We start from the raw sequence: 23,292 nt of genomic DNA, 5'->3' as shown, positions 1-23,292 counted from the left end.
TGCACGAATCGCCGCGGCCGAGTCGGCCACATGGCGCCTTGGCGTTGGAGGCGCGTCTCGTACATCTTGGAGACTGCGGTCCAAAGGACCCCCCCCCCCCCCTCTCGACATCGATGGGGGCTTGGCATCACAAGAGACGAGCCGAGTCGGAGATTTCCGTACCTCATCATCGGGTCCCGTCCCTGGGGATTCGTGTCTCTCTTCCCAGGACGGACGGACGGGTCGGTGTCTCTATGGTTGCGGGCGGTTCTGAGCAACGAGATGGTGAGACACTGACGATGACTTGGATGCGGGAGACCCTCCATCCTCAAGAGACCTTGTTGTTTTTCTCCTAGACTTCTTCCCTCGATCAACGCGCTCCCCCCCCCCCCCCCCAAGTGGATTAAACTCTACGGCTATCTGCGGCACCCAATGTATATTGGAATGCCCCCTCCCTGGATAACCCACAGCGACTCTTCCAGAACGAGTGGGAGGAGAAGAGCCTAAAAGCCCTCCACATTCTCTTGATCCCCACTGACGCTTCGATCACACGTAGAACGGGCAACTCTTACCGACACTCTATTCAGAGAACCGACGTCTTCGGATATTATACGAGATTTACCAATTGTCAAACTCTCTCTCTCTCTCTCTCTCTCTCGATCCGTGGGCACATGGTACCGTTTCGGAGAAGAGCTAGCTCACGGGCGTTAGTACAAGACTCAGGTATTTTTTTGTCACCATCGTTCAATGTGAAGAGGCCGATTACCCAAACACACGTCTTGAAGTTGGTCTTCGTGGTCGATCTTCGATGTCCGTCTCGCCGGAGAGACCGCATCTGCTGGAAGCCTCTTTCTCGTGGCCGTGACCACCAGCACGATGCCGGTGTGCATGTAGGAACGCATGGCCGGCAGAGACCAGAAGGGGTTCAACGGGGGCTAATCTGCCGGTTCAGCCCGATGGTGTCGATGCCGGCGCCTGACAACGATCTCGGCCGGCATGGCAGTGCCGAAGACCGCCTTCGGTAACGGCCCGCCCGCTCGACTATCGCATGTGGAAGTGATTTCGTAGGATCCGGTGTTCTGGAACAGATGGCTGGCGAGGGTTTCCTTGTCCACGGCCAGCAGTTCTTCACTGCCCCGTCGTCGGCAATGGACCCAGGGCAACGGATATGAGCGAGCATAGATACGATGACTGCGGGAGTGGTTCCAGGGTAACTCGTGCGAGACATTTTGAGCACGATTATTAATTACACCTGCAAACTGACAGTGATCAACAGTGCATTTCCGAATCCAACCACCATAGTCATGCACTCAAGATGTGTTCAAAAGCCTCGCACACCCGTGAGGCTATGTTCCAGTGCCTTCTCCCCCGTTACCCTTTCTCATTGGCGTGGTGACAGGTGAGGGGGAATCGGCTCGTCTAGGACACTTTCGTGTGTTGGTGTGTCGTCTTCGCAGCATTTGACCTTGCACCAGAAGCACTGGAATCAACCAAGACAACCGTGGATAGATAGTTAGTACTCGACTCATTGTCGGCCATGCCGCAACATCCAACACCGCCCGGGATCCCAACCCTTAGCAACATAACTCGAGATACTGCAAAGCGTTGCGACCTGAGAATCCACCATTTCCGCCGAGCGATTGACACACATCCTCGCGGCTAGAAGTCTTAACCCAATGTGCTGCCAATTGAGAGCTTCCCTCTCTTTTAGGGGGGTTCACCCACCAGTATGGCATTGACATCAGCATCGGCCGCGCAGGTTGGAGGTCTTGAGACGAAAGGCATGCTATGTATTCAATTGCGACGTCTCGTCGCCTCCGAGGGGAATTCCGAGTTGACAATGCTCATCACATGAGCATTTGGTTGTCATGGCTCCTGGCTACCGACGACAATATTCGACACTTAATGCCAAGAAGAGACTGGGCCTTGCTCATCCCTGCCCGCAACAAGGCGGCTCTGCTGTTCTTTGTTCATCTGGCGCTCTCTTGTTGTCAAACCCTATTGTACTGTATGTACTCCAACATGTTTTGATAACGGTCTTGCCAACCTCCATATTGATGCTTTTTTTGTTGTTGTTGTTGTTTTCCAACCTCGCCGTCGCCCCCTGCTTTCTTATTATCAACGCCCCGTCGCGTCGAACTACGCGGTCCATCCAGCCCATTGACGTCAGCCAACCGGCCTGAATGCCGACGGGGGCCTTGGTAGGGACCAGAGCTGACGCACGCAGTGGAGTCCTCCGTCGGTCCAACACTGCCGTGAGGCCTGAACGACTGAAAAAGGACTCTTACTTGGTTGTCCGGAACTGGGTGTTCGTCTCTCAAAACTCTGGGTCTTGGGCTCCTCTTTGCATCCAGATTTAGTTCTGCGCATCCAGTTCTGCGTATCCAGTTCTTTGCATATCCATCTTTTAACCTTGTTGCCCGCCCACACACAGACAGACAGTAAGACGCCGGTTCGGTTCGTCTCATCTCTTAGCAACTCCGACTGGTACTCTATATACACTAGCTCACGCTCGCCCTCTCACTATCCTCACCCGGTGATAACAAGCCGTTCTCTCTCTCTCTCTCTCTCACACACACACACTCTCTCTCCGTCACCCTCTTCGCCTCGCCACCCATGGGATCCTGCTGCTCGACCTCGGACAACTCGTCCCAGCACGAACTCGACCAACAACCCCGCCCCGCGCAGCCGCCGCCCTCCAACATGCCGCCCGCCCGCGACCACGTCGTCAGCCTCGACAAGAAATGGGCCTACCACGCCGTCGACGGCTACGAGCTCAACAACAACACCTGGGGCCTCGAGAGCGCCACCTCGGGCTCCCAGCGCACCCACTACGACGGGCCCAGCCCGCCCGGCGCCTCCGGGGCCGTCGGCATCGCGTGGTCGACCGACTGGGAGTGGCAGGGCGGCGAGCACAACGTCAAGTCGTACGTCTACGGCGCGCGCCAGTTCGAGCGCCGCCTGCTGAGCGACATCCGCGCGCTGCCGACCGAGGCCGAGTGGCACTACAGCACGTGGGATGTGCGCGCCAACGTCGCCTACGACATCTTTACGGACCCCGACAAGGACCACGCCAACAGCAGCGGCGAGTTCGAGGTCATGATCTGGTGAGTCGGGACGACACACACACACACACACACACACACAAGCTGGTGTTTGGTTTCCATACCTGCTGTTGCTTGGCTAACCCGTACAAAAACAAAAAGGCTGGCGAAGCTCGGCGGCGTATGGCCCATCAGCGAGTCCAAGGCGCCCATCGCCCACGTCGACATCTGCGGCCACCAGTGGGAGGTGCACTTTGGCTACAACCACGGCGGCGCCATGAAGGTGTACAGCTTCCTGCCGGTCAACGGCCCGATCCAGCACTTCAGCGCCGACGTGAAGCAGTTCTTCGACTTTTTGAGCCACCAGTTCCAGTTCCCGCAGCACAACCAGTACATGCTGGGTGAGTTGTTCCCCCCCTCTCATTGATTTACAAGTCATCGGCCACAAGGAACGCCTTGCTGACGACGTGTGATGTAGTCTACCAGCTCGGCACCGAGGCGTTCACCGGCGGCCCCGCCGAGTTCGTGGTGCCCAAGTTCATTGCCGACGTCGTCTGAGGATGAGTCGCGCGTGTGTGGTGTGTTTGCGTGTGTGCAGTGTGCAATGCGTTGCTTCATGATACCATAGAGGAACGGTTAGACGGGTAAGTCTTTTATTAGCGCGATTGCTCTCAGAAACTTCTATAGTCTATAGTGGTAATAATACACATTGTTAATACAGCACGAGGGGAGGGGAGAGGAGATGGGTCCAGCATCGGCCTCGGGGGACCTCGTCATGACGCGATGCAGTGATCCACGCCGGCGGTCAACAGCAACTTGGCATACTGCTGGTGCAGGAACACGGCAACGCCCCCCAGCGGCGCAGCCTTGCCCTCGCTCACCCCGTCGAGGACGAGAGACTGGAGAGCGAACCTCGCGACGCGGGTCTGCGGGTCGAGCTCCGTCGTGAGATTGCAGATGGTGTCCAACTCGCGTGGTCCGTCCGGAGCGACTCTCGGGGAGAGGCCGCCGCGGAGCATGAGAGAGCCGGGGGACTTGTCGACGACGATGAAGTCGTCGGCGAGGATTGTGCCTGCAGAGGTGAGTTGAGACACGTACTATGCGACGATGTGTGTAAGAGAGGAGATAGGGCGAGGGAACCCACCGACTTGATATGTGCTCCTCAGCAGGTCTTCTTTTCCCCAGAGGTCACCTGCGTTGGCCTCGTTCTTGCGAGCCATCTCCAAGATTTTCCGTTGGGCGTTGAATCCTACCGCAGATCAGCAAAGGGCGCATGTGCATCTCAACGTCTGCGCGGGCTCACCATATCTGCCCCAGACGCCCGCCGAGTACGTCTCCACGAGTCTCGATCCGCCGTCCAGCGCATCCTCCAGCAGGTCCGGCCTGATGTCGTCGAACGGGACGGTCCGGACGTAGGAGTCGTGGAAGACGGGGTTGCCCCTTGGGTTCACCGTCTTCAGGAAGGGGTGCTGGAAAACGGGATCCGTGGCCGGGGAGAACCCGTCGTCGAAGACACACCGCCGCGTCCAGAAGTAGAAGCCGGTGGGGACCGCGACCGCGGTGCCGGCGGCGAGCTTGGAGAGCGTCGCCAACCTCGCACGTGAGAACAGGGATGCCATTATAGAGAGAGGGAGAGACAGAGACAGAGAGAGAGAGAGAGAGAGATCTGACTGATGCTGATTGGATGAATCCAAGGCCTCGAGAAGGAATTAAGTTTAACAGAAGGGCTGGACGAGGACATGCCGGTATAAAAAGGGGGACCAGTTCCCAAGGCCCTCGGTATGTACGCGGATAGAGGGCCGACGGGGTTTTCCGGTCAGACCCGATGCACAATCATCTCGGAAATGGCGTACTTTTGAGAATAACCACGGAAGAACACAGAAAAGGGAAAAGAGCCTGTGGACAAAGAAAAGGAAAAGTGGAGATACAATGAGCAAAACCTCCTGGGCGAGGATCGCGTCTTCGGCCTTCGGCTTTGTGAGCGCGTCGAGGGCCGACTAGCCCAAGAAAAGGGGCTCCACCTTCCGACGCCCACAGTTCCACCCGGCCTCCGAGGCTTCCGAGGACTCCCGGCCGAGTCCATATACGTTGCCGGCTTCTGCGTGGCTCGCTTTGGAGAACCATAAGCCAGAGAGGGCTTGAAAGTTCGTCTTCTTCCTGGAGAAGACCTTGTTCGCCCGTATAGTTCATCTTGCTGCTTGACATAGGAGCATGTGTCCCCTCTTGGCACAACGTCGCCCGGGGAAAAGACTACGTGCTTAAGGACGTAAACCCATACTGCGAGATCATCTATATCCAGTCTCGGCGGCGTCTGGATGTGAGAAATGACGCCGTCCCTGCCTGAGGTGCACAAGCGACGAAATCGTGCCAGGGCTGGGTTTCAACGTGGGATGACGGCTGAAAACCGGCACGTTGCAGACTTGATTGACCGGCGGCCCAACGATTCACATTGCCCTGCTATCATCCCGAGCAGTGGGTGATGCGAATGTGAACGACCACTTTCTTCGTCTTTTCAGGCACGCGAGTCTCTTTTGGACGCGTTGTTGGCCTCCCAAGAAAACAAGACATGGTTCGAAATAGAACTCTGGGAGCCTCGTTGGCCGCATCAGGCTGTGCACTTTTTGTGTGTTGCCTCGTTGAGGCTTTGCAGGGGAACAGCAGCGCTTAATCATTGCTAGACGACGATTAGAGCATCGACATGTGGTTACACGGCAGGTAATAGATGAGAGAAGATGTTCAGCTTACCCAAACAGGCTCAATGCGCCACACTCTCCTACCACACCCTCAGGATCGGGGCAAATGTGCAGTTTTCATGCCTCTTCGGGGGGAGGCGTCTGACGGCTGCCTACATATCTTTCAGCCATAGACGCATCTCGTCTCGCCTTCGAAGTCAAGCCGCAGGTAAATTCAGCCTACAGCCCGAAATGAGGTTTCCAAAGGGCGAGTAACACGAACCGCAAATATAAGAGTGACACACACCTGGCTGGTATTGACCACCGGCTCGGAAGCACACATACCTATACACCTATATGTCGACAAGCAGGGAACCAGCACCGTTGCAATATAGCACTTGGCGACCTTTTACTTCTCTCTCTCTCTCTCTCTCTCTCGCGGCCGTCATCGTAAACAGGCTGTGAACCGGCCTTTTCACTGCGATGGACTTGAACGGGCGCGACCAATCACAGGAAGACATTGACGCGACGCTGGGGGAGCTCTTGAGCAATTTCTCGTCGGCTGCTAGCGGTGATGACGACGCGAGTTGGTACTCTCAATGCACAGGAAGGGTGAAGGCCAAGTGGGAGGAGGGAAATAGCAGCGAGACAAACGATATCCGATCGCACATCAGAAACCAAATCGTGGTGGACATTCAGGGCAAACGGTTCGACAGCTCGATGACTGCCAAGGACATTGGGAACGCCTGGGGGATAAGCATCGGGCTATGTAAGGAATACTGCGGCCGTGACAAACTTAACATGGTAAGCAGACCACGCCACGCACTCGCCTACCTGAGTCTCGCCTCGTCTCCTGGCCAAGGCAGGCTGATTTTCTGACACGACACAACACAGGTCACCAGCTTCAACCGTCTCGCCGCCGGGTCCACGAGCTACCTGCTCCCGTGGCTCGCGCTCACGGCCCAGCTGCCGTACGAGACGGGGAGCACGGAGACCGACATCATGAGCGTCTGCGTCGGCCTCGGGAGCCCGATGCTCATGACCTTCTCCCTGATGATGACGATCCTGAACAAGCGGTGGATCCGGAAGCGGTTCCGCGACCTCGCCGGCAGCTGCGAGGGCGACGGCTTCACCCAGATGCGGGTCCGGCTCAAGAGCGCGCGCGTCATCGCCGAGGAGGCCCGGCAGGTGCCGACGCGGCTCTCGCAGAGGCACGCCTGGCTCGCGCGGCTGGTCATGCTGGACGCGAACACGGCGTGGTGGAGGGCGGCGTCGGAGAGCCTGAGGTCGACCCGTCGCGGGGCGACCCTGTCTCTCTACGCGCAGCTGTCGGTCGCCGCCATTGCTTGGGTTCTCACTGCCATCGGCTCGCTCAAGACCAAGGTCGGCGATACCGAAGAAGCCTTGGTTCTGTCCTCCGGATCCCTATGGATATGGCTGGTATGCACACATTCCCCTCCTCCGTGTTTCGATATCAGCAGTACTGGCTCAGCAACACTAACGTGGACTCTCTTCCTAGGTTCCCGTCATCATAGGTTGGGTCTTGGTAGGGACTCAAGACAAGGAAGACACAATGCGAGTAGCCCTCGCCAACGCGAACAAAACCATCAACATCAGGAACGAGGAGACGGGCATCGAAGTCGTCAGCGACAGGAAGAGCGCTCTGCTGACGGACCCGGACACGCGATGCGTCAACGTGTCGCCGGCGACCTCGAAGGCCGCGCACAACACCAAGCCCAGAATGAACCTGCGCATCTTCGACGTCGCCGGCTTCCAGCGGCAGCAGGGCCCCGTCTTCAACTATGCCCGATCCATCACCTGGCTCAACTTCGCCGACCGGCTGTACATGGCCTTCGAGGCCGCGACCGACAGGATGAAGGAACACGAGAACCTCTCGTCCCAGCCCGACGACACGCGGGACGCTCGCGTCAAGATCTCCGCCGACTGCGGCCTCGTGACCGACTACTGCGACCACGGCGACGCCGCCCGGAGCCCGCCGGCCGCTGTTCCCGATGCCTCCGCGTCGACCTCGACGAATAATGACACGGATAGCAGCCGGCAGCAGCTCCTGGGCGCGGAAGCGCCCCCCGGGCACGAGCTGGTCGAGTACCCGAGCCTCGAAGAGATGTCTCCCGCTGCGATGTCGACCTTTTGGCGGCACGCCGCCTTCTCGGCGGCCGTGGCGCTCGCTCTGCAATGGGGCACGACGGGCTGGGCCATCTACATGTCCTACGAGACCGTGGTCAAGGGGCTGGGGTGCCGGTCGGGCAGCTACGTCATCTACGGCCTGCTCGCGTCCGCCTCGTGCGCCGCGATGCTCGTCTCGGCCTGGCTCTCGCACTCGACGATGCGCGGGTACCAGGGGGAGCTGAACACGACCGGTTTCCTCACGTCGCACGGCGCGACGCGGCTGCGCGGGGCGGCGGCGGTCACGGCGCGCCTCGCCGGCCAGTTCCTCCTCGTCGGCAACACGGTGTGGCTTCTGCTCATCTCCATCTTCGAGCTCATAGGCTTCTTCGACAGCTGCTACTGCGCCGGGACGCAGCTGAGCAAGGGGCTCGACCACGGCTGGATCCTCCTGTTCAAGGGCGCCGACTACCTCAAGTCGGACGCGCAGGCGGCCTGGGGGACGGGTATCGGCATGGGCTTCTTAACCATCTTCTTGGCGGTGATGATTTTTTACCTGGCGTCTCGGCAGAAGCATGAATAATCTCGGGACGCACGCGCCACGGACGAGATTACCTTACTGATCAAATCTCGCGGTGGAGGGGGACAGTCTTGCATGCGAACTGGGATATTGGTCGTAGCGAACAAAGTATATTCTGTTCGGGGAGGTTGGCACGTGTGCTACATCTTCCCAATGAGAAAGCTTAAGCGGTTCTCACGTCTTTCTTCTGTACCTTTGTTCGTATTGGGGTTATGATGCTAGCAACTAACTTATAAGCCACAACTGCAACCGTAGGTCCACTTTTGCCCCCCCATCATCACATGTTGTAAACCAACAAGATAGAGACACAGACTTTGTTATCTAGCGCAAGTTGTGTTGCATGGTAGGTTTGGTGCCCAGAAGTGGTTAATTAGAGAGACTCTGAGCTTATGGAAGTCGGATGAGGATAACACGTCTTCAAGGTTCCAAGCTTGGCTCAGGCTTTTTGTATGGGTTCGAACTCGTAGTAGACATGGTTCCAGCCCTTCCCGTCCCTTTCTATGTCATATTCCACCTTGACCCGAACGAGGTCCTTTTTGATCTTGAAGTCTTCGACGGCGCCCCGGATAGCGGAGGAGAAGATGGTCGCTCCAAGCGCCTTCCAACAAGCTGTGCGTCCCGAGTCTGTTTCCTTGTTGGACACTTCGAAGGGGGTGTTGGGGCTCAACCCCATTCCGGCGCGGCATTCCTCCAATGCATCCAGCATGTTCTTGTTCCGGATCTGGTAGCCCAGCACCACCTTCAGCTCCGACGGCTGGAGGCCCGTCATGGTCCAGCACTCCTTGAGGATCTGACGCATCTTCAGCCTCGGCTTCACCTTGTCGTGTTCGTTCATGGCCCTAATGACCGTGAGGCGCTTGGACTGTTTGTTGACCAGGAGGGAGGTGACGGGCATGATTTCGCCCAGTTCATTCAGCTCCTGGTAGCCCTCGGAGAAGACGCTGAACGCCCATCGGTCGCCGGCATCGTTCGTCTCGGACAGAACAGAATAGGCCGGGTTGTCCTTGAAACTTGTGTCAACTGCATAGCCATGAACGAAATTGTTTGCCCAGGCCACCTACAGCGAAAGGGTCGGCGGGCTCGGCGCTGATCTAAGCGTGTGGTGGTCAGCAATTTGATTGTTCGCAAGTTGGTGTGAACCCAACTCAGGGGTTTGCCGAACTCACAATGCTGACAAGCAGGCAAAATGCCAACAGAGCCGCCGAGGAATAACGTGAAAACATTATAGAAGGAAAAAACAACAAAAAACGTCCGTGTCTTGGAGACAATCAAACGGAATTACGGTTGAACAAGGACTTAGCTTGTGTGAGTTGGATAGTAATCACCGGCCTCCCGGAGGCTTATATTGCTCCTATACACATGACGGGCGAGTCATTAATGACGGACGGAAATGCCGACGGCATGTCATACGTCGCAGATCGAAATACGGCGAGATAGAGTCGAACCGACGCAAAATCGAGGGGTTAAATGAGTCGTGCTCATGCCGTGCGGGAGCAGGGGCAGCCCAGTTCCCCAAACCATGCCGATCTTAGTTGACGAGCGTAGTCTATATCACACCCGCCTTCGGCCTCTTCCGTTTCTTGAGTGGAATGGGATGAACGGGAAAGTCTAATATACATTAAATGGAGACTGCTGATGTCGTGCATACTGTCAGTACCCAGATAACCAGAGCCCAGAACCATGGAACAAAGAGGCCATGGCGAGGAAAGATAGTACTCACCAACTTAAAAAACAACGAAAACTATAATTGGCAGTGTTATGATAACCTATAGTGAGTAAATGCGGTAAGAGGAGACTGCTGCGGCCGGTTATAGTCTAAGATTAGCAACAAAGCACTCGAGATCCCTAACGGTTTAATTTCCAGACTTCCATCCGGTGTCTTCCAGCCTTCCATCCGGTCTCTTCCAGAAAGCATATATTGCAACGGGCCAGTCCGCAAAATGCAACCCTCTGGACCTTCACTCCGGTATCCCACTCCGATCACTCTTTTTTACTGCCGGCTGTGTTCACTCGCTCATACACGCCGACCATGTTGCGCCAATCGCTGTTTTCGCTCCTTTCCCTCGGCCTGGCCACCCTCGCATCCGGCGGTGTCCTCGCCCCGCGTGGTGAAGACGTCGCGGTCGACAACAAGTGGAAGAACCACGATGACGTGGCTCGCTTCCAGCAAGCGCCGTCGTCGGACAAACTGCGCGGCGAACTCCAATTACTGTTCAAGCCTTACCTGAACGTTCCGGGCGGTTGTTTCCCTTACGCTGCCGTCGATAAAGATGGGTACCATGGGTAAGTGGACGGTCGAACCCCCCCCCCCCCCCCCCCACCCCATACTGCCAGCCGGGTTACGACTAACACAGGTGGTCCAACAGCTCTGGACTTCGTCCGACGGGCGATAAAAGCGGCGACTGTCGTCACTGGGATAGAGGTCAAGTCTACTCCAGGGTGGGATTCTTGAACGGCAACACCGAAGGCAATAACGGCCGCACCGCCGTGCTCTACTCTTGGTATCTGCCCAAGGTACAAGAAAAACCCGAAACACACAGGCACTACTACCTGACTGTCGTCGTCTGGCTCCACACGAACAAGTGCGGCGCCGAAGCCGGCGAATATGAAATCGCCGGCGTCAGCTACTCCAATGGCCGCGATTCCTTCGACACGGCCTCGAACCGGCAGACCAAATACACCAGCTCGGAAGGCGGCATTGGCGCCGTCAACACTCACCCCCTCGTCGGCTACAACGGCGGGGTCAACGTGTTTCCCTGGGACGACGAATCCAAGTGGCCCATCACGCCCCCGCTGGTCAGTTGGGACATGCTGCCGAGGGCCGCTCTGGACCAGTTCAACGGCATCCAATACGAACACGCCCGCTGCCCCTTTTCGGACGCCAACTTCCAAGCGACCATCGACGCTGCGTACAACGAGGCCATGTATGCCGATCTGGGACCCGGGCCGGCCGGTGATTGCGGACCGAATCCTCTGGACCCTGGAGTGGCCCCTGAGCCGGCGCCTTTGCCGGAGCCGGAGCCTGAGCCCACCGATCCCACCGACCCCACCGATCCGCCCACCGATCCCACCGATCCCACTGATCCTACTGATCCGGGCTCTGATCCCACCGATCCCACTGATCCTACCGACCCCACTGATCCTTCAGAGCCGGAGCCATTTGAGGATAACCCGGAGCTGCCGGAGAATTCTGAATTCCCAGTCCGAATGGCATAATGACGCCAATGTTTAATCAAACTGGAGATCAAGAACGGTATTTCAGCTTGTCATAGAGTGTCGCATAGTGCTGAAGATAGATAATTTCATTGTAATCTCTGTAACATGCTGTCAGTGATACACAGACAAGTCTTGGTGATGCCGCAGTCCAGAGTGACCGTGACCTCCGGTACCATGCCACGATTTCGCCGCCCTTTGTCGACCTGACTGTCGTCGAAAAGAGTTGGGCGAATTTCGACACAGGGAGAATAGTGTCACGAGTTAGAGCACACAGTAAGGCATAGGCGAATAGGGGAGAAAGATGGTTATTCTAGATAAAGTGAAGAGAATAACATGTGGTCTGGTTATATACATCTGACCACGTGAAATGGCACGTGAGGGAACTGATTGGCGGAGCTCTGATATACGAGGGTATTCCTGTGATAAATAGACCGACGATCAGAACGAGTCGAGGCTGTCAAAAAAACTGCCCGGCTAATCGCGCAGAAGAACTGCCTTCGAGGCACGTCGTTTACAAAAACGAAAGGTCCCTCGCTACCTTTCTGCATGTAACATCGAAAGCCGGCAGAAACTCACAAAGAACGCCCGTCGCCAGGGGAGGGGGGTTCATCTCTGTCTCGCGGGGATGTCATTATCGAAAAACCTCTCATCGTCGCTGGCGTACACGATGCCTTCCTCGTAGCAATCATAATTCCTTGGGGGGAGTTGGTGCTTGCACTGAACCCTCGCCACAGCCGAATGCACTCGTGGCCGGGGATAACCCCCCGGGAGCCCCGCCACATGCGTTGTCCAGAATTCGTGTTCCGCTTCCATGGACAAGAACTTCTTGTAGAACTTCGCATGGAGTACGTGCTCCGGGAAGGGTGGCTCTCCAGCCCCTCCGACGTGGACATACCGCATGAGGTGCTTGTCCGTGAACGCGTAGGAGAGAAAGCCGGGATCGTTCAGGTGGATGCGGCCGTCGGGGTCCATAACCCTCGTGGGGACCAACCGTTGGGTGTTCGGGAACGCCTGGAACAGACGCTTCAGCTCTCGCGTCACCCGCGACACGGCTGCGTCGTCCCGCGGATTCGGCTGCCAGTCGAAGAAATCGCACTCCCACACGTGGATCTGTTTGAACGGCTTCCAAGCCGCCGGCACTTGGTCGAGAAAGAGAGAGAGCCCGAAGTTCATCCTCATGTCCAGCAGCAAAGAGTCCGTCGTAAGGTCGCAGTACACCGTTCTCGTGTCGGCGGGGTTGTCAGTCCTCGGAATCGCGTCGAGGTGCTTGGCGGCGACCTGGCGCGACTCCCTGCAGACCTGAAAGGCGACGGGTACCGGAACGCAAATCTCCAACGTTTGGCCGACGCGGTCGGGAATGGGGCGCGAATCCTTCAACAGGTGCATCTGGTGAGTCGGCAGGGTGAATTGCCAAATCATCGTCCTGAGCTCGAGTGGCAGCGCGTGGCTCCATCCCGTTGACTGACTCTGATGTAGGGGCCTAGACTCTGAAGACGTCATTGCGAGAGAAGAGGGCCGAGTATGCGGTGTCTCTCGAATGGGGTGGTGTAGAATGTGATAAGGGGATGTTTTGGCGGTCCGGGTGAAGGGGAGACGAAGATGAAGCAGATGACCACGAGGAAGCAGAGCTGACGGTGCGGGGTCAGTACCGGAGGATTAGGCACCAGGTAATACGGATAACCGACTCTGGAGGATTCTGGACATTCATGTCAGCACGAACGGATTCATCATTATGTTCAAGCAAAAGCCCCACACGGTCCCACTAAGGTCAGGCCCGAAGCCCGAAGCCTCCCGGCCGCTCCGGACCGGCGACCCAAACGGCCCAGGTAATCGGCGACAACCAGAGCGGAGCACCCCGTACTTTGCACATATCATTAGCACCTTAAAATGTATTCTACGACATTGTTTTCAGCTCCCAAGAATGGCCTTGAACTATCGTGTGCTGTCTCCGGACACCTGTGAGATGATCCGCATAGGCCTTTGAGTCTCAAGTGTGTGGGTGTAAACACCTTGTTCAGCAGTCCTTCTGTGATGTATTGCATACGGTGATAGAGGAATTCAACGTTTTCATTTTGTTGGAGCCACTGAGTTGTAGACTACTTCTTGTCCAGGCCAAGTGACTTTGCCAGATTCTCAATCGAAGTTATCAGCTAATTCTGGCTTCTCTCGCGTCTTCCAGCCCCCTTAGGAACTAACACTCAATCATGGAAATCCCACTTCGAGTCCTCAGGAGCACGTAAAAGCTTATTGCTAGGACATGTAGCTAGCTCAGGAGATAAACTTGAGAGGAGGACTCAAGGGAAGCCGGCACGACGCAAAGTCTCTAGACAACAACCCATTTACAAAAGCGCGACCCAAAGTGGAAATGGACCAAAACAAACCCGTCATCTGCACTGTTCCTCTTCAGAGCAAGAGGACTCTGTTACAAGGTTAGAACTCTGAACTATCATCTCAATACGGAACTTCAAACATACTACTACTGGGTTTGAACGTAAATGTCAGAAGAGCCGCTGCTCTGGTAACCCTCGGTGGCCACGATCTGGTAGTAATGCTGGCCCAGGTTCAACCCGTACCTGGCCCAGGCGTTGAAGTGGTTCTGCATGTTGACGGAGCCTCCGACACGCTTCGAGGTGCGCACCGACCAATACTGCTGAAAGGTCCTTATGCCGTCGATCGACGGCTGGTTGGTTCGGGTCGAGACGTAGATGTTGTAGGTCCCGCCGTCCGACGTGACGGTGCCCTTGAACTGGCCTCCGCTGCCGGGGTTGTATGTTCCGTACGATTCGACCACGTAGTACTCGACGAGCGGGTTGCGGGTCCAGCCATACACGGCCAGGTAGCCGTTTCCGCTGGGGTTGAAGGAACCGCCGTAGTTGATGGTTCTGTGACGGGATAAGCGAGTACTCCGCTGGTGCATCGTCTCACGAGAAGCTTTCTTACCGGCCAGTGCCTGGGTTCCATCCCTTGCCGCCGACAAAGTTGCCGACGTTGGTCCAGCTCACCTGGTACCGGCTACCCGCGCCCATGGTGTACGTGACCCGGCCGCCTCCATCGGACCACCAGGAGTAGAAGTAGCCGTTATGGGTGCCCTCGGAGTTGGGCGTGACCTGGCGCTTCTCAAGAAGCTCGGTTGAGTTCCCATCGGTTTGCTCGTCGAGGAAGTCGAAGGGGCGAGCGAGCACAGAAGCGGCCGCCGCCGTCGCAAGGAGAATGTATTTCAAGGAGACCATGGTAATGAGAAGGGGGTTTTCACAGTGATTTCGTTTATCAGAGATCTGATGCCGTGTTCCGAAATGCCATTTTCATGAAGATGCCGCGAATTATATAGGCATTTGCCCCTTCAGCTGCCCCAAAAGAGTCAAAGCTGCCTTTGTCGCCACGCTCACGAGGGTCTCGTACATGGCCTGGGAATGCGAAGGGGGAATTTAGGCTATACCCTAGCTGCTTTACAGGCTAATGCCAATGAGAGAGATCCAATACAACGTACGTAAATCCAGAATCTTGGCTGCTACTGATGGCGAAACATCTTTCGGCTAAATTCATAGCACGACACCTATAACAGTCTCTCTATAACCATACTTACAACCATTGGTCGGAGAAGTCCATAGCGCTGCTCTGCGTGGTGACCTGTGTGATATAAGACATACGACACCGTTGGCGCGTGGTCAGCCATAAGTGCAGCCTCGGAAGTGTTTCCTGAACGGTCATGTAGCACTCCGATATGATCTCCTCTTTTACTGACGACGTACTACTGGTGGAGACATGCTAAGCCGTAAACCGAGTCTATACTGCTCGGGCGGCTGGATAAAAATCTACCACCACCTGATGATGGCATCGAATGAGGTGCTGACCAACTCTGACTTCTGAGGCATCTTCATACCTCCTAAAAGATCAACTGATTGTCGCGGCCATGTAACTAAATATGACGTGAAAAGAAGAGAACCGCCGACCTGAGTAATATTAAGTGCTGATGATGACCTGAACCACTACACAAGCAAAACCTTTCCCGCGATGCTCCGCAACCATTATGAAATGAAGCTTCAAACCGTTCTCGTTCAAAAGGTAGCAATGATCCTGTCTGCCATAGCGGGTAGCGTTTCTGCCACAACATCCATCTCTCCAAAGATGTCAGGTAACGCCTCTCCCTCCAGGGCGGAGCAGTATGCCGCCTTGAATCTACACAAGGTTAGTCGGTATTGGTGCGCATCGCAAAGGGGCCACCCGCGGGGACTACATACCCCACAGTCTTTGCCGTTGACGCATCCCACAGATGCGCTGCCGCAAACCAGGGTGTGCTCCCGCCGGCGGATAGCTTCTTCAGGATAGGGGTGTACGCCTCGGGGGTCGGCTTCGCCAGCCCAGCCGAGTCGCACGAGAGCAGGTTCTCAACGGGCATGTCGACCCCTCCCCGGGAAAAGTAGCCTCCCACGCGGGCAATGTCCCCGGCCGTGAAGCACCAGACGGTGAAGCCGGCATCGCGGAGCTTGCCGATGCACTCGGCGGCCCCCTCTCGCAGCTGCAGCTTCTTCCACTCGCCAATCAGGTAGTCCACATCCTCGTCGCTCGCGAACGCGCGCGGCTCCTCGACGCCGGCGTAGTGCAAGCACCGGTAAAACAGGGACGAGAAGACCTTGTAGAAGACGACGTAGCGGCCGGACATGGAGAGATAGGTGTACTCGCGCTCGGCCACCTCGAGCCAGCAGCATCCGAGGAGCTTGGGCTGGATGCCCCGGGCTCGGAGCTTCTCGCCAAGACGTTCGTCGATGGCCTCGAAGAGGTGCTCGTATGTGACGAGCGTGCCGACGACGTCAAAGACAACATTCTTGGGGGTGGCCATGGCGAAGGAGTAAGTAGGGTGAGGGTCGCCTCAGAACGACGCAAAAAAGAAGTAGGGGTTAATAGGATGGTGACACGACGCAAGGGTGCTTTGTGATACCTGCTGATCCCAAGCTATTCGAACCAACAAAATGTATCTTTTTTAAATAGGAGGCTTATCGCTCCTGATGCAAGCTTGCGCCTTTTTGATTCACTCCCTCATGTCTCTCCCCCGCACTTGGACCCAAATGCCGGGGGACAGGGGGCGTGAGTTTCCGGCGCCGTTGCCGGCTTCCTATCGGCAAAAGCGCTTTCCGCCGCTTGGCTCTCTCGGCAACGTTATCGGTACCAGCAATCCATCCGTCCAGATAGGAAAGCTGATGCTGCGTTGCATTTGAAGGTAGAAGGCCGGCCCGGTGCGTGTCCACGTGATCTGCTGTCTATACACCGATCCCTAAGAAACAGATACATCGACTGAAAGGGCATTTGTTTGTCCTGCAAATTAAACTCTCTATTCGAGACGAGTTGAGCTGCGAAAGAATCCGGGCTGATAGTTCAAACATGGTTGGGCATGCATGTCCTTGTCATATGTACTCAATTGCTAGTGATTGATTCCTTGAAAACTGTTCTCTATGAATATTCCGGTAGTGGAGTTAGGAGAGTGAGTTAACAGAGGCAGTGTTTATCCAGTATCTGCAAGATAAATATGTTTCTTGTTGGGCCTACTGCAGCTAAAGTCGAAACCACAGATTGACTTGGGATACTGGTTTACGTTCATCATGCACCCAACACACCACGCTGAAGTCTTCAAAAGCCATGTGCTGGATTATCCTTGCATGGAACTTGAATTGACCACGATTAGCGTTCTAACCCAACACTATACCGTTCAGTAGATTACTCTCGGGTATCTGCTTCACTCACCGGAACCGGCATAAGGTGCCGGCAGCTGACGCTGTCTCCGGCTTGGGTTCGTTGCCGGGCATTGATTGTTATCATGTCAGCCTGAGATAAGAGATGCACGCGGCGGGCGGAGCCCCTATGTGTGTCGTAAGCTTATCGAACGCAGCTCTGGACAGAAAGATAAGGCATGTATGCATGTGGCAACTGAAGAAACTCGTTGGAGTTCCTGGTCGCACCACTCGTCTTGGGCTGGGGCTTACGACAAAGTCATTTACAAGATTTGGTTGGTCGGCTTCAGTGCTAGCAACTGTCAACTATTCAAGAGACTATTGAGCCATAGAACGAAAGCATGACATACGGGACTGAAGATAAAACTAAAAGGGTCCGGACAATATCCCAATGTAATTTAATATGTCTCGCAAGTGTTTCAACCCGCCATTCAGTGTTGTGTTACTCCGAGCAGGTTGCTCATGAGACTTGTTTTAGTTTTGGTCAGGTTCTTCTACCAACAGGAACGCCATAAAACTGTGCAGGTTTCGTGATGTTGTCTCTCAGATGAGTGCATTGATGTTCAGCAGTAGGAGCACTGCAAGCCGCAGAAACCTTTTTGCGGTAAACACGCCCTGTGTCGCATTGCATATGAATTTCCAGTGTTGCTAAGCTTGACTCCGTTGTCTCCTACATACCACCTGCTGCTAATAGCATCAACAACCAGACTACCCGATCTTACCTGATGATGTTTCTCTTTCACACTTTGGATATCTTATCTATGGCAGAAGGCCGAGCAGTACAACTATCTCGGATTCTACCTGCAAGCCAACACGATCAAATCTACAGTTTCGCCCCCGGCCCCTGATAGGCCGCCTTCCAGCTTTCGAGTACTGTGTTCTTGGAACTGTCTAACCTTGCCTGTGTGGCCTCGTAGATCTTTGGGATGCCCGTGTCCTGATAACTCTGCTGCTCCGTAATCATTGACGCCAATCCCTTGGCCGACAGGAAGATCTGCGGCATGCCGTGTCCGTTGAACCCAGCGATGATGAACTGGTTCTGTCTCCCGGGGACGACGCCGATGTGCGGCAGACCGTCGGACGAGTATCCCATAACTGGCGCAATGTTAGTCTCCCGCCATCAATCTCAAAGCCGAGCTTGGGGAGGAGGGGTGCTTTGACTCACTCCCGGTCCACACCTTGGACGTGTACGCGCCGCTGTCCTCCCACCCGTGGAACACGCGCTGCATGTACCCATCAAAGTGCGTCTTGGCAGACTCGATCAGCTGGTCGTCGTTGACGTTGTTGTACCACGCCGGCAAGTCGTGATAGTACGCCGACCGCGCGCCCCCGACGACGATGCTCCCGTCCAGCTTCGGGATCAGGTACTCGTACTCGGTGTCGGACCAGCGGACGATGTACGAGTTGGGCAGCAGGGGCGCGGGGCGTTTGCCGGGCGTGATGTGGCTGCAGATCCCGCGCACGGGCACGATCTTGTCGACGAACTCGGGGAGCAGCGACGAGGTGTAGCCGTTGGTTGCGTACACGATCTTGGCGGCGCGGACCTTGCCCCGCGGCGTGGTCAGCGTCAGGTAGCCGTCCTCGTCGGGGGTCTGGGTCACCGCCTCGACGGGGGTATGGGTCTGCAGGTTGACGCCGGCGCCGACGGCTTTGGATAAGAGGGAGAGGATGAGCTTGTACGGGAACAGGTGGCCCGCGGTGTAAGAGAGGCAGCCCTTGACTCCTTTCACTCCGGACAGCTAGATATGGTTTAGCATCACGACACGATGCGTCCGACGGCTCGACGTACTTGTTCCGCCTCAGCGCCCTCGGCAAAGTACACGTCCTTCATGACAGAAACGCCGTTCTTTCTGAGCATCTCAACTCCAGATCTCATGCGGTGGCAGATGGCGTCGGACATCAAGGCGTCGACAGCACGGGTGAGTACGAAGTCGCAATCGATCCCCTCCGCCTCAATCACCTTCTTCACCTCCGGCAGGTTCCTTGCCTCAAACTCGGCGCACTCGGTCGCAGCCTCGATGCCGTGTGTGGCGACGAGACTCGACGGCCGACTGTACGGGTCAGGCTTGATGTGGCCGCCTGTATCGAGAGTCGTCGTCCATAGTCAGAAAACAGCGGGGTCATCGAGAGAGCCGGTCGGGCGTTACGTACCATTGCGTCCGGTTGCCCCGGAACATGCTTGTCGGGCTTCAATAATCGCGATCTTCGGAGGCGAAACCCCGCGAGAACGGCATTGATCGAGGATGTGGTACACCGTTGCGACCCCCGCATAACCGGAACCAATAACGGCGATATCGACCTGGCTTGGAAGCTCGGGGGTCGACCGATGATCGTCCAAAGGGTGCGGGGTTGCCCTCCAGAAGGAGGTCGTGGAGTTGGGGACGGGGAGAGGGGAAGGGGGCATGGTGGCGTAGAGTGGCTGACTGGCTAAATTCCCCGAGATCAAACAAGGGCGTTAGTAGATGTTATCGGGGGTTGTCTTTCGTAGAACGTGCCGCCGAGGCCGCCGTTAATAAAAAGGTCAACATGCTCGTCTCAGTCGAGATCTCGTCGAGATGAATGACGCTTATGTAAGCGCCGGGGCGGGAAACCATTTCCAGCCCGCGGCGATCGGACTTCAAGATAGGAGAGGAATAGGTAGCAGCAATGGGCCGAATAGTTTGAGGGCCGGCCCGGTTACTTGTGGCAAAGGTACGGTGGATAAGTCTGCTAACATGTGTCCAGACTCCGGCCGGATGGGTTTCATCCCAGTGCATGAGCAGAAAGGGAGGAGGGAGAGCAAGCAGCTCACAACCGGCCCGGTCACGTAGATATCGACTGGACACTAATTCACACTCTGGTGAGTTCTCCCACCCTTCCTCCATACGGATCTCACAGCTTATCTGTGTAACTGGGGAAAGTTGGAGATAACCCGGGGAACGCTGGTCCGTGATAGCCAAGATAAGACCCCGGTCTGTTGGACTCGGAGCAAGGTTGTGACGATAAGCGGAGTCAACCCAGACACAACAAGCCAGCCTCAATTCACTGGTTGGTTGTTACTGAAGGGCCCTCGTCATCGGTGCAGACTGCTCAAAGAGCCCCCGGTGACCATGAACCATGGGGGAATGAGCCAATGATAGATTTGCGACTGTTGATGAACACAATTATATACAAGTCGATGCCGGTTGGCCCTCTTCGTCAACCCAGAACCTCGCTTCCTGACCCGCATCGAAACATTTTGTCCTGGAACATGGAGCCCTCAAAAGCAAAATACGACAACGAAGTCCATGAAACGACTGACAATGCCGCTGGTACCAGCTATGTGTACGACGGAGGCCTCGTCGACGAGGTTGACGAAGCCTACCTTCGTGCTCCGAAGTCCACAAGATTCTACAGAGGTGTTCTGTTCCAGATGATCCTCTTTGGGGCGTAGGTTCAGATGCCTGTGGCCATCTATGTATGGCCATGCTTGTGGATGTATCCAATTCTAAAAGTGAACAGCCTTTCCTTCGTGGGCCCTGCCATGTCCGATGCCATCTCCAACCTGGGAGGTGGCGGCCTCTCGACGCCGTACCTGGCGAACATGGCAACCGCACTCAGCTACATGGCCGGGTGCATGATTACGGTCTTTGGCGGGCCGTTGATCAACAAGTTCGGCATCAAATGGTCTTGCATGATCGCCGCCGTATCCATGCCTCTGGCTGGTTCCGCCTACTACGTGAGCGCAAAGTATCACGTGGATTGGTATCTTCTTTTCGCAAGGGTATTTGATGGGTCGCGCAAATCTGGGAGCTCCTAATCGCTTACATTCACGCAGCTGCTTGGGGGGTTCACCTCCGGGTTCCTGTACGTGGCCGAGACTGCTGCCATGCTGTCGTACCCAGAGCCCAACGACAGAGGGTTCTACTTGGGTAAGAATTCCCCGTTCCATATGTTGGGGTTTGTGCTAACAAGCTGATCAAACAGGTATTTGGTCTGCCATGCGCAACTCGGGCAGCGTCATTGGAGGTGCCATCAACTTTTCCAACAACTACTCACGAGCGAACGCGGGAGGCATTGCATGGTCTACCTACCTGATATTCATTGGCTTCGGTGAGTGACATTGCGCCATCCTCGCTCCAGTTGTTCAAATCTCTGACCGAGGACACGACAGAATGCACCGGTGTGATTTGGGCAATCATCCTGTCTCCCACCAGACGTGTGCGGCGTCGCAATGGCAGCAAGATCCCCATGCCAAGCAACATCAGCTGGAAGAAAGAGCTCATTGCCCTCTGGAGACACCTGCAGCGGAGAAAGGTAAGCGTGATGCCATCGAGACCTTTTGGAAGTTTTAAAGATAGCTAACAATGAAAAAATTAGACGTGGCTTGTTTCTATCCCCGCGTTCTACTCGTTCTTCTTCGGCGGAACCATGGGTACCTACCTCTCCCTGCACTTCTCTGTTCGGGCGCGCGCGTTGTCGTCGTTGATTACTCGTGAGTGCTATCTTGACAACAGTGCCGGCTTGTGATCTGACATGCTCCCTCCAGCGAGCCTTACCATTGTCATGGTCATTGCTTACGGGAAACTGCTGGACACTTCCCGTTGGTCGCAAGCCAAGCGGGCGTGGATCTCCTTCGTCTTCTGGGTCATTCCACAGGCGGCCTGCTTCATTTGGATCGGCATAGAGTACAGCAAATTTGGAGGAGGCAAGACGGAAGAAGCTCTCGACTACGCGCTGTATGTTGCCCCCCCCTCTCCATGATCTAATGACGTGCGAACCAGCTGACACGTTCGCTCCCAAAGACACACCAGGAGATGGGCGGAAGCCTACCTCCCCTATCTCGTCATGTTCTCCACCGGTTACTGGACTCAGCTGTCCCTGTACTGGATTCTCGGGACGTTCTCCACGGATGTAGGGTCATCCTCTCGCTCGGGCGGTCTGTTCCGCGCCTTCGAAACGGCCGGCCAGGCTGTCTCCTACGCCCTCAACTCCAAGACTGGTGCCGACCCGAGAATCCCATTCTACATCAACGCTGCGATTCTGGTCGTTACGATACCGTGCATGGTGTTCCTCATCAGACTCGTCCCTGAGGTGCCTGCCACCACAGACATAGATGCAGCGGATGTCGTTGCTGATGAAGATGCATCGGACCCAGATAGGAAGTAGTTCCGATATGGTTTGGGGTTTGTTGCTGTTGTGTGATTTTCTCAACCAAGCCCCCAGAATAAAGAGCGTCCGGGGACTCAGGTTCCTTTTTCCGGTTTCTGTCTTGGGCGTGTGTGTTTCCAAGCGTCTTTTGTGTGTACGCTTTCCACTGTTGCTCCAGTACTGAATGGGTGTAGAAATTGCTTTTGACACAGAGATACTCGTGTGACAAGATTATAACAACGATCAATATTGCAATTGCACTGAGTCCGAATGCATGATTCGACAGATTCAAGACATGTGTCCACAATCTATACTCACAGATACGTTAAGCCAACCTACTGTGATGGCTCGTTTGTTACATCAAATGAAACAGTAAGCAGGATGTAAGGTATGCGTACTAATTTCGCATTTCGTTGTCTGTCATGAGCTCTGTGCTGAAGTGTGGGTGGCAGTTATCGTTTCGATTGTGATGTGCTGGAAGAGGGAGGGAAAGGAGCTAGGGAATGGTTTAGTGTAGTTAGAGATGGAAATTCAAAGACTAATCATCAACATGTTTGCCGCCAATTGAATACTGACGGGTCCCGCTCAGTTCCGAGTGAACCGATTTAGAGTGAGCAAGAAGAATGCCCTTGACTATCCTTCAATTAAGTTAAGTAGATGAAGTGACTTTGATCCAACTCTGTCGAGGGACAAGGCTAGAAACAGGCGTGCTAATTGTTCATTCACCCTGGAATGCACCAAAAATGTCAAAAACATACAACACCAGGTATTCGCTGGTCGTCACCGACCCAACTACTAATCCGGCCCTCATTGGCTTATCTATGGGAGAGCGGACGGGATCC

General features: G+C 55.5%; 10 protein-coding genes across 10 annotated transcripts; 4 read left to right on the top strand and 6 right to left on the bottom strand.

Moving 5' to 3' along the window:
- Positions 1-2,595: 2,595 nt before the first annotated feature.
- On the top strand, positions 2,596-3,581 carry CH63R_12043 (Glycosyl hydrolase family 12; the record flags this gene model as incomplete). The annotated part of the gene is made up of 3 exons (XM_018307017.1): positions 2,596-3,086; positions 3,186-3,424; positions 3,502-3,581. 3 exons carry the CDS (start codon positions 2,596-2,598, stop codon positions 3,579-3,581), a joined length of 810 nt encoding a protein of 269 aa, XP_018153858.1.
- A 215-nt stretch (positions 3,582-3,796) lies between these two features.
- CH63R_12042 (uncharacterized protein) lies at positions 3,797-4,642 on the bottom strand (the record flags this gene model as incomplete). The annotated part of the gene is made up of 3 exons (XM_018307016.1): positions 3,797-4,120; positions 4,172-4,272; positions 4,327-4,642. The coding sequence occupies 3 exons, from the start codon at positions 4,640-4,642 to the stop codon at positions 3,797-3,799; spliced, it is 741 nt and encodes a 246-aa protein (XP_018153857.1).
- Positions 4,643-6,178: 1,536 nt separating this feature from the next.
- Positions 6,179-8,405, top strand: CH63R_12041 (uncharacterized protein; the record flags this gene model as incomplete). The annotated part of the gene is made up of 3 exons (XM_018307015.1): positions 6,179-6,499; positions 6,590-7,135; positions 7,215-8,405. The coding sequence occupies 3 exons, from the start codon at positions 6,179-6,181 to the stop codon at positions 8,403-8,405; spliced, it is 2,058 nt and encodes a 685-aa protein (XP_018153856.1).
- Positions 8,406-8,838: 433 nt separating this feature from the next.
- On the bottom strand, positions 8,839-9,625 carry CH63R_12040 (uncharacterized protein; the record flags this gene model as incomplete). Its single annotated transcript, XM_018307014.1, has 3 exons — positions 8,839-9,405; positions 9,464-9,493; positions 9,569-9,625. The coding sequence occupies 3 exons, from the start codon at positions 9,623-9,625 to the stop codon at positions 8,839-8,841; spliced, it is 654 nt and encodes a 217-aa protein (XP_018153855.1).
- An 806-nt stretch (positions 9,626-10,431) lies between these two features.
- CH63R_12039 (NLP5 protein) lies at positions 10,432-11,618 on the top strand (the record flags this gene model as incomplete). The annotated part of the gene is made up of 2 exons (XM_018307013.1): positions 10,432-10,685; positions 10,757-11,618. The coding sequence occupies 2 exons, from the start codon at positions 10,432-10,434 to the stop codon at positions 11,616-11,618; spliced, it is 1,116 nt and encodes a 371-aa protein (XP_018153854.1).
- A 606-nt stretch (positions 11,619-12,224) lies between these two features.
- Positions 12,225-13,118, bottom strand: CH63R_12038 (uncharacterized protein; the record flags this gene model as incomplete). Its single annotated transcript, XM_018307012.1, has 1 exon — positions 12,225-13,118. One exon carries the CDS (start codon positions 13,116-13,118, stop codon positions 12,225-12,227), a length of 894 nt encoding a protein of 297 aa, XP_018153853.1.
- Positions 13,119-14,094: 976 nt separating this feature from the next.
- CH63R_12037 (Endo-1,4-beta-xylanase) lies at positions 14,095-14,848 on the bottom strand (the record flags this gene model as incomplete). Its single annotated transcript, XM_018307011.1, has 2 exons — positions 14,095-14,500; positions 14,559-14,848. The coding sequence occupies 2 exons, from the start codon at positions 14,846-14,848 to the stop codon at positions 14,095-14,097; spliced, it is 696 nt and encodes a 231-aa protein (XP_018153852.1).
- An 825-nt stretch (positions 14,849-15,673) lies between these two features.
- On the bottom strand, positions 15,674-16,455 carry CH63R_12036 (Haloacid dehalogenase-like hydrolase; the record flags this gene model as incomplete). The annotated part of the gene is made up of 2 exons (XM_018307010.1): positions 15,674-15,794; positions 15,857-16,455. The coding sequence occupies 2 exons, from the start codon at positions 16,453-16,455 to the stop codon at positions 15,674-15,676; spliced, it is 720 nt and encodes a 239-aa protein (XP_018153851.1).
- Positions 16,456-18,164: 1,709 nt separating this feature from the next.
- On the bottom strand, positions 18,165-19,745 carry CH63R_12035 (FAD dependent oxidoreductase; the record flags this gene model as incomplete). Its single annotated transcript, XM_018307009.1, has 4 exons — positions 18,165-18,436; positions 18,507-19,080; positions 19,131-19,420; positions 19,493-19,745. 4 exons carry the CDS (start codon positions 19,743-19,745, stop codon positions 18,165-18,167), a joined length of 1,389 nt encoding a protein of 462 aa, XP_018153850.1.
- An 825-nt stretch (positions 19,746-20,570) lies between these two features.
- CH63R_12034 (Major facilitator superfamily transporter) lies at positions 20,571-22,468 on the top strand (the record flags this gene model as incomplete). The annotated part of the gene is made up of 8 exons (XM_018307008.1): positions 20,571-20,749; positions 20,822-21,083; positions 21,138-21,231; positions 21,287-21,412; positions 21,474-21,616; positions 21,680-21,794; positions 21,849-22,038; positions 22,105-22,468. The coding sequence occupies 8 exons, from the start codon at positions 20,571-20,573 to the stop codon at positions 22,466-22,468; spliced, it is 1,473 nt and encodes a 490-aa protein (XP_018153849.1).
- Between the last annotated feature and the right edge of the window lie 824 nt (positions 22,469-23,292).

This window comes from Colletotrichum higginsianum, chromosome 8, assembly GCF_001672515.1.
Source record: "Colletotrichum higginsianum IMI 349063 chromosome 8, whole genome shotgun sequence".
Lineage (NCBI taxonomy): Eukaryota > Fungi > Ascomycota > Sordariomycetes > Glomerellales > Glomerellaceae > Colletotrichum > Colletotrichum higginsianum.
This window is presented reverse-complemented; position numbering and strand designations above follow the sequence as displayed.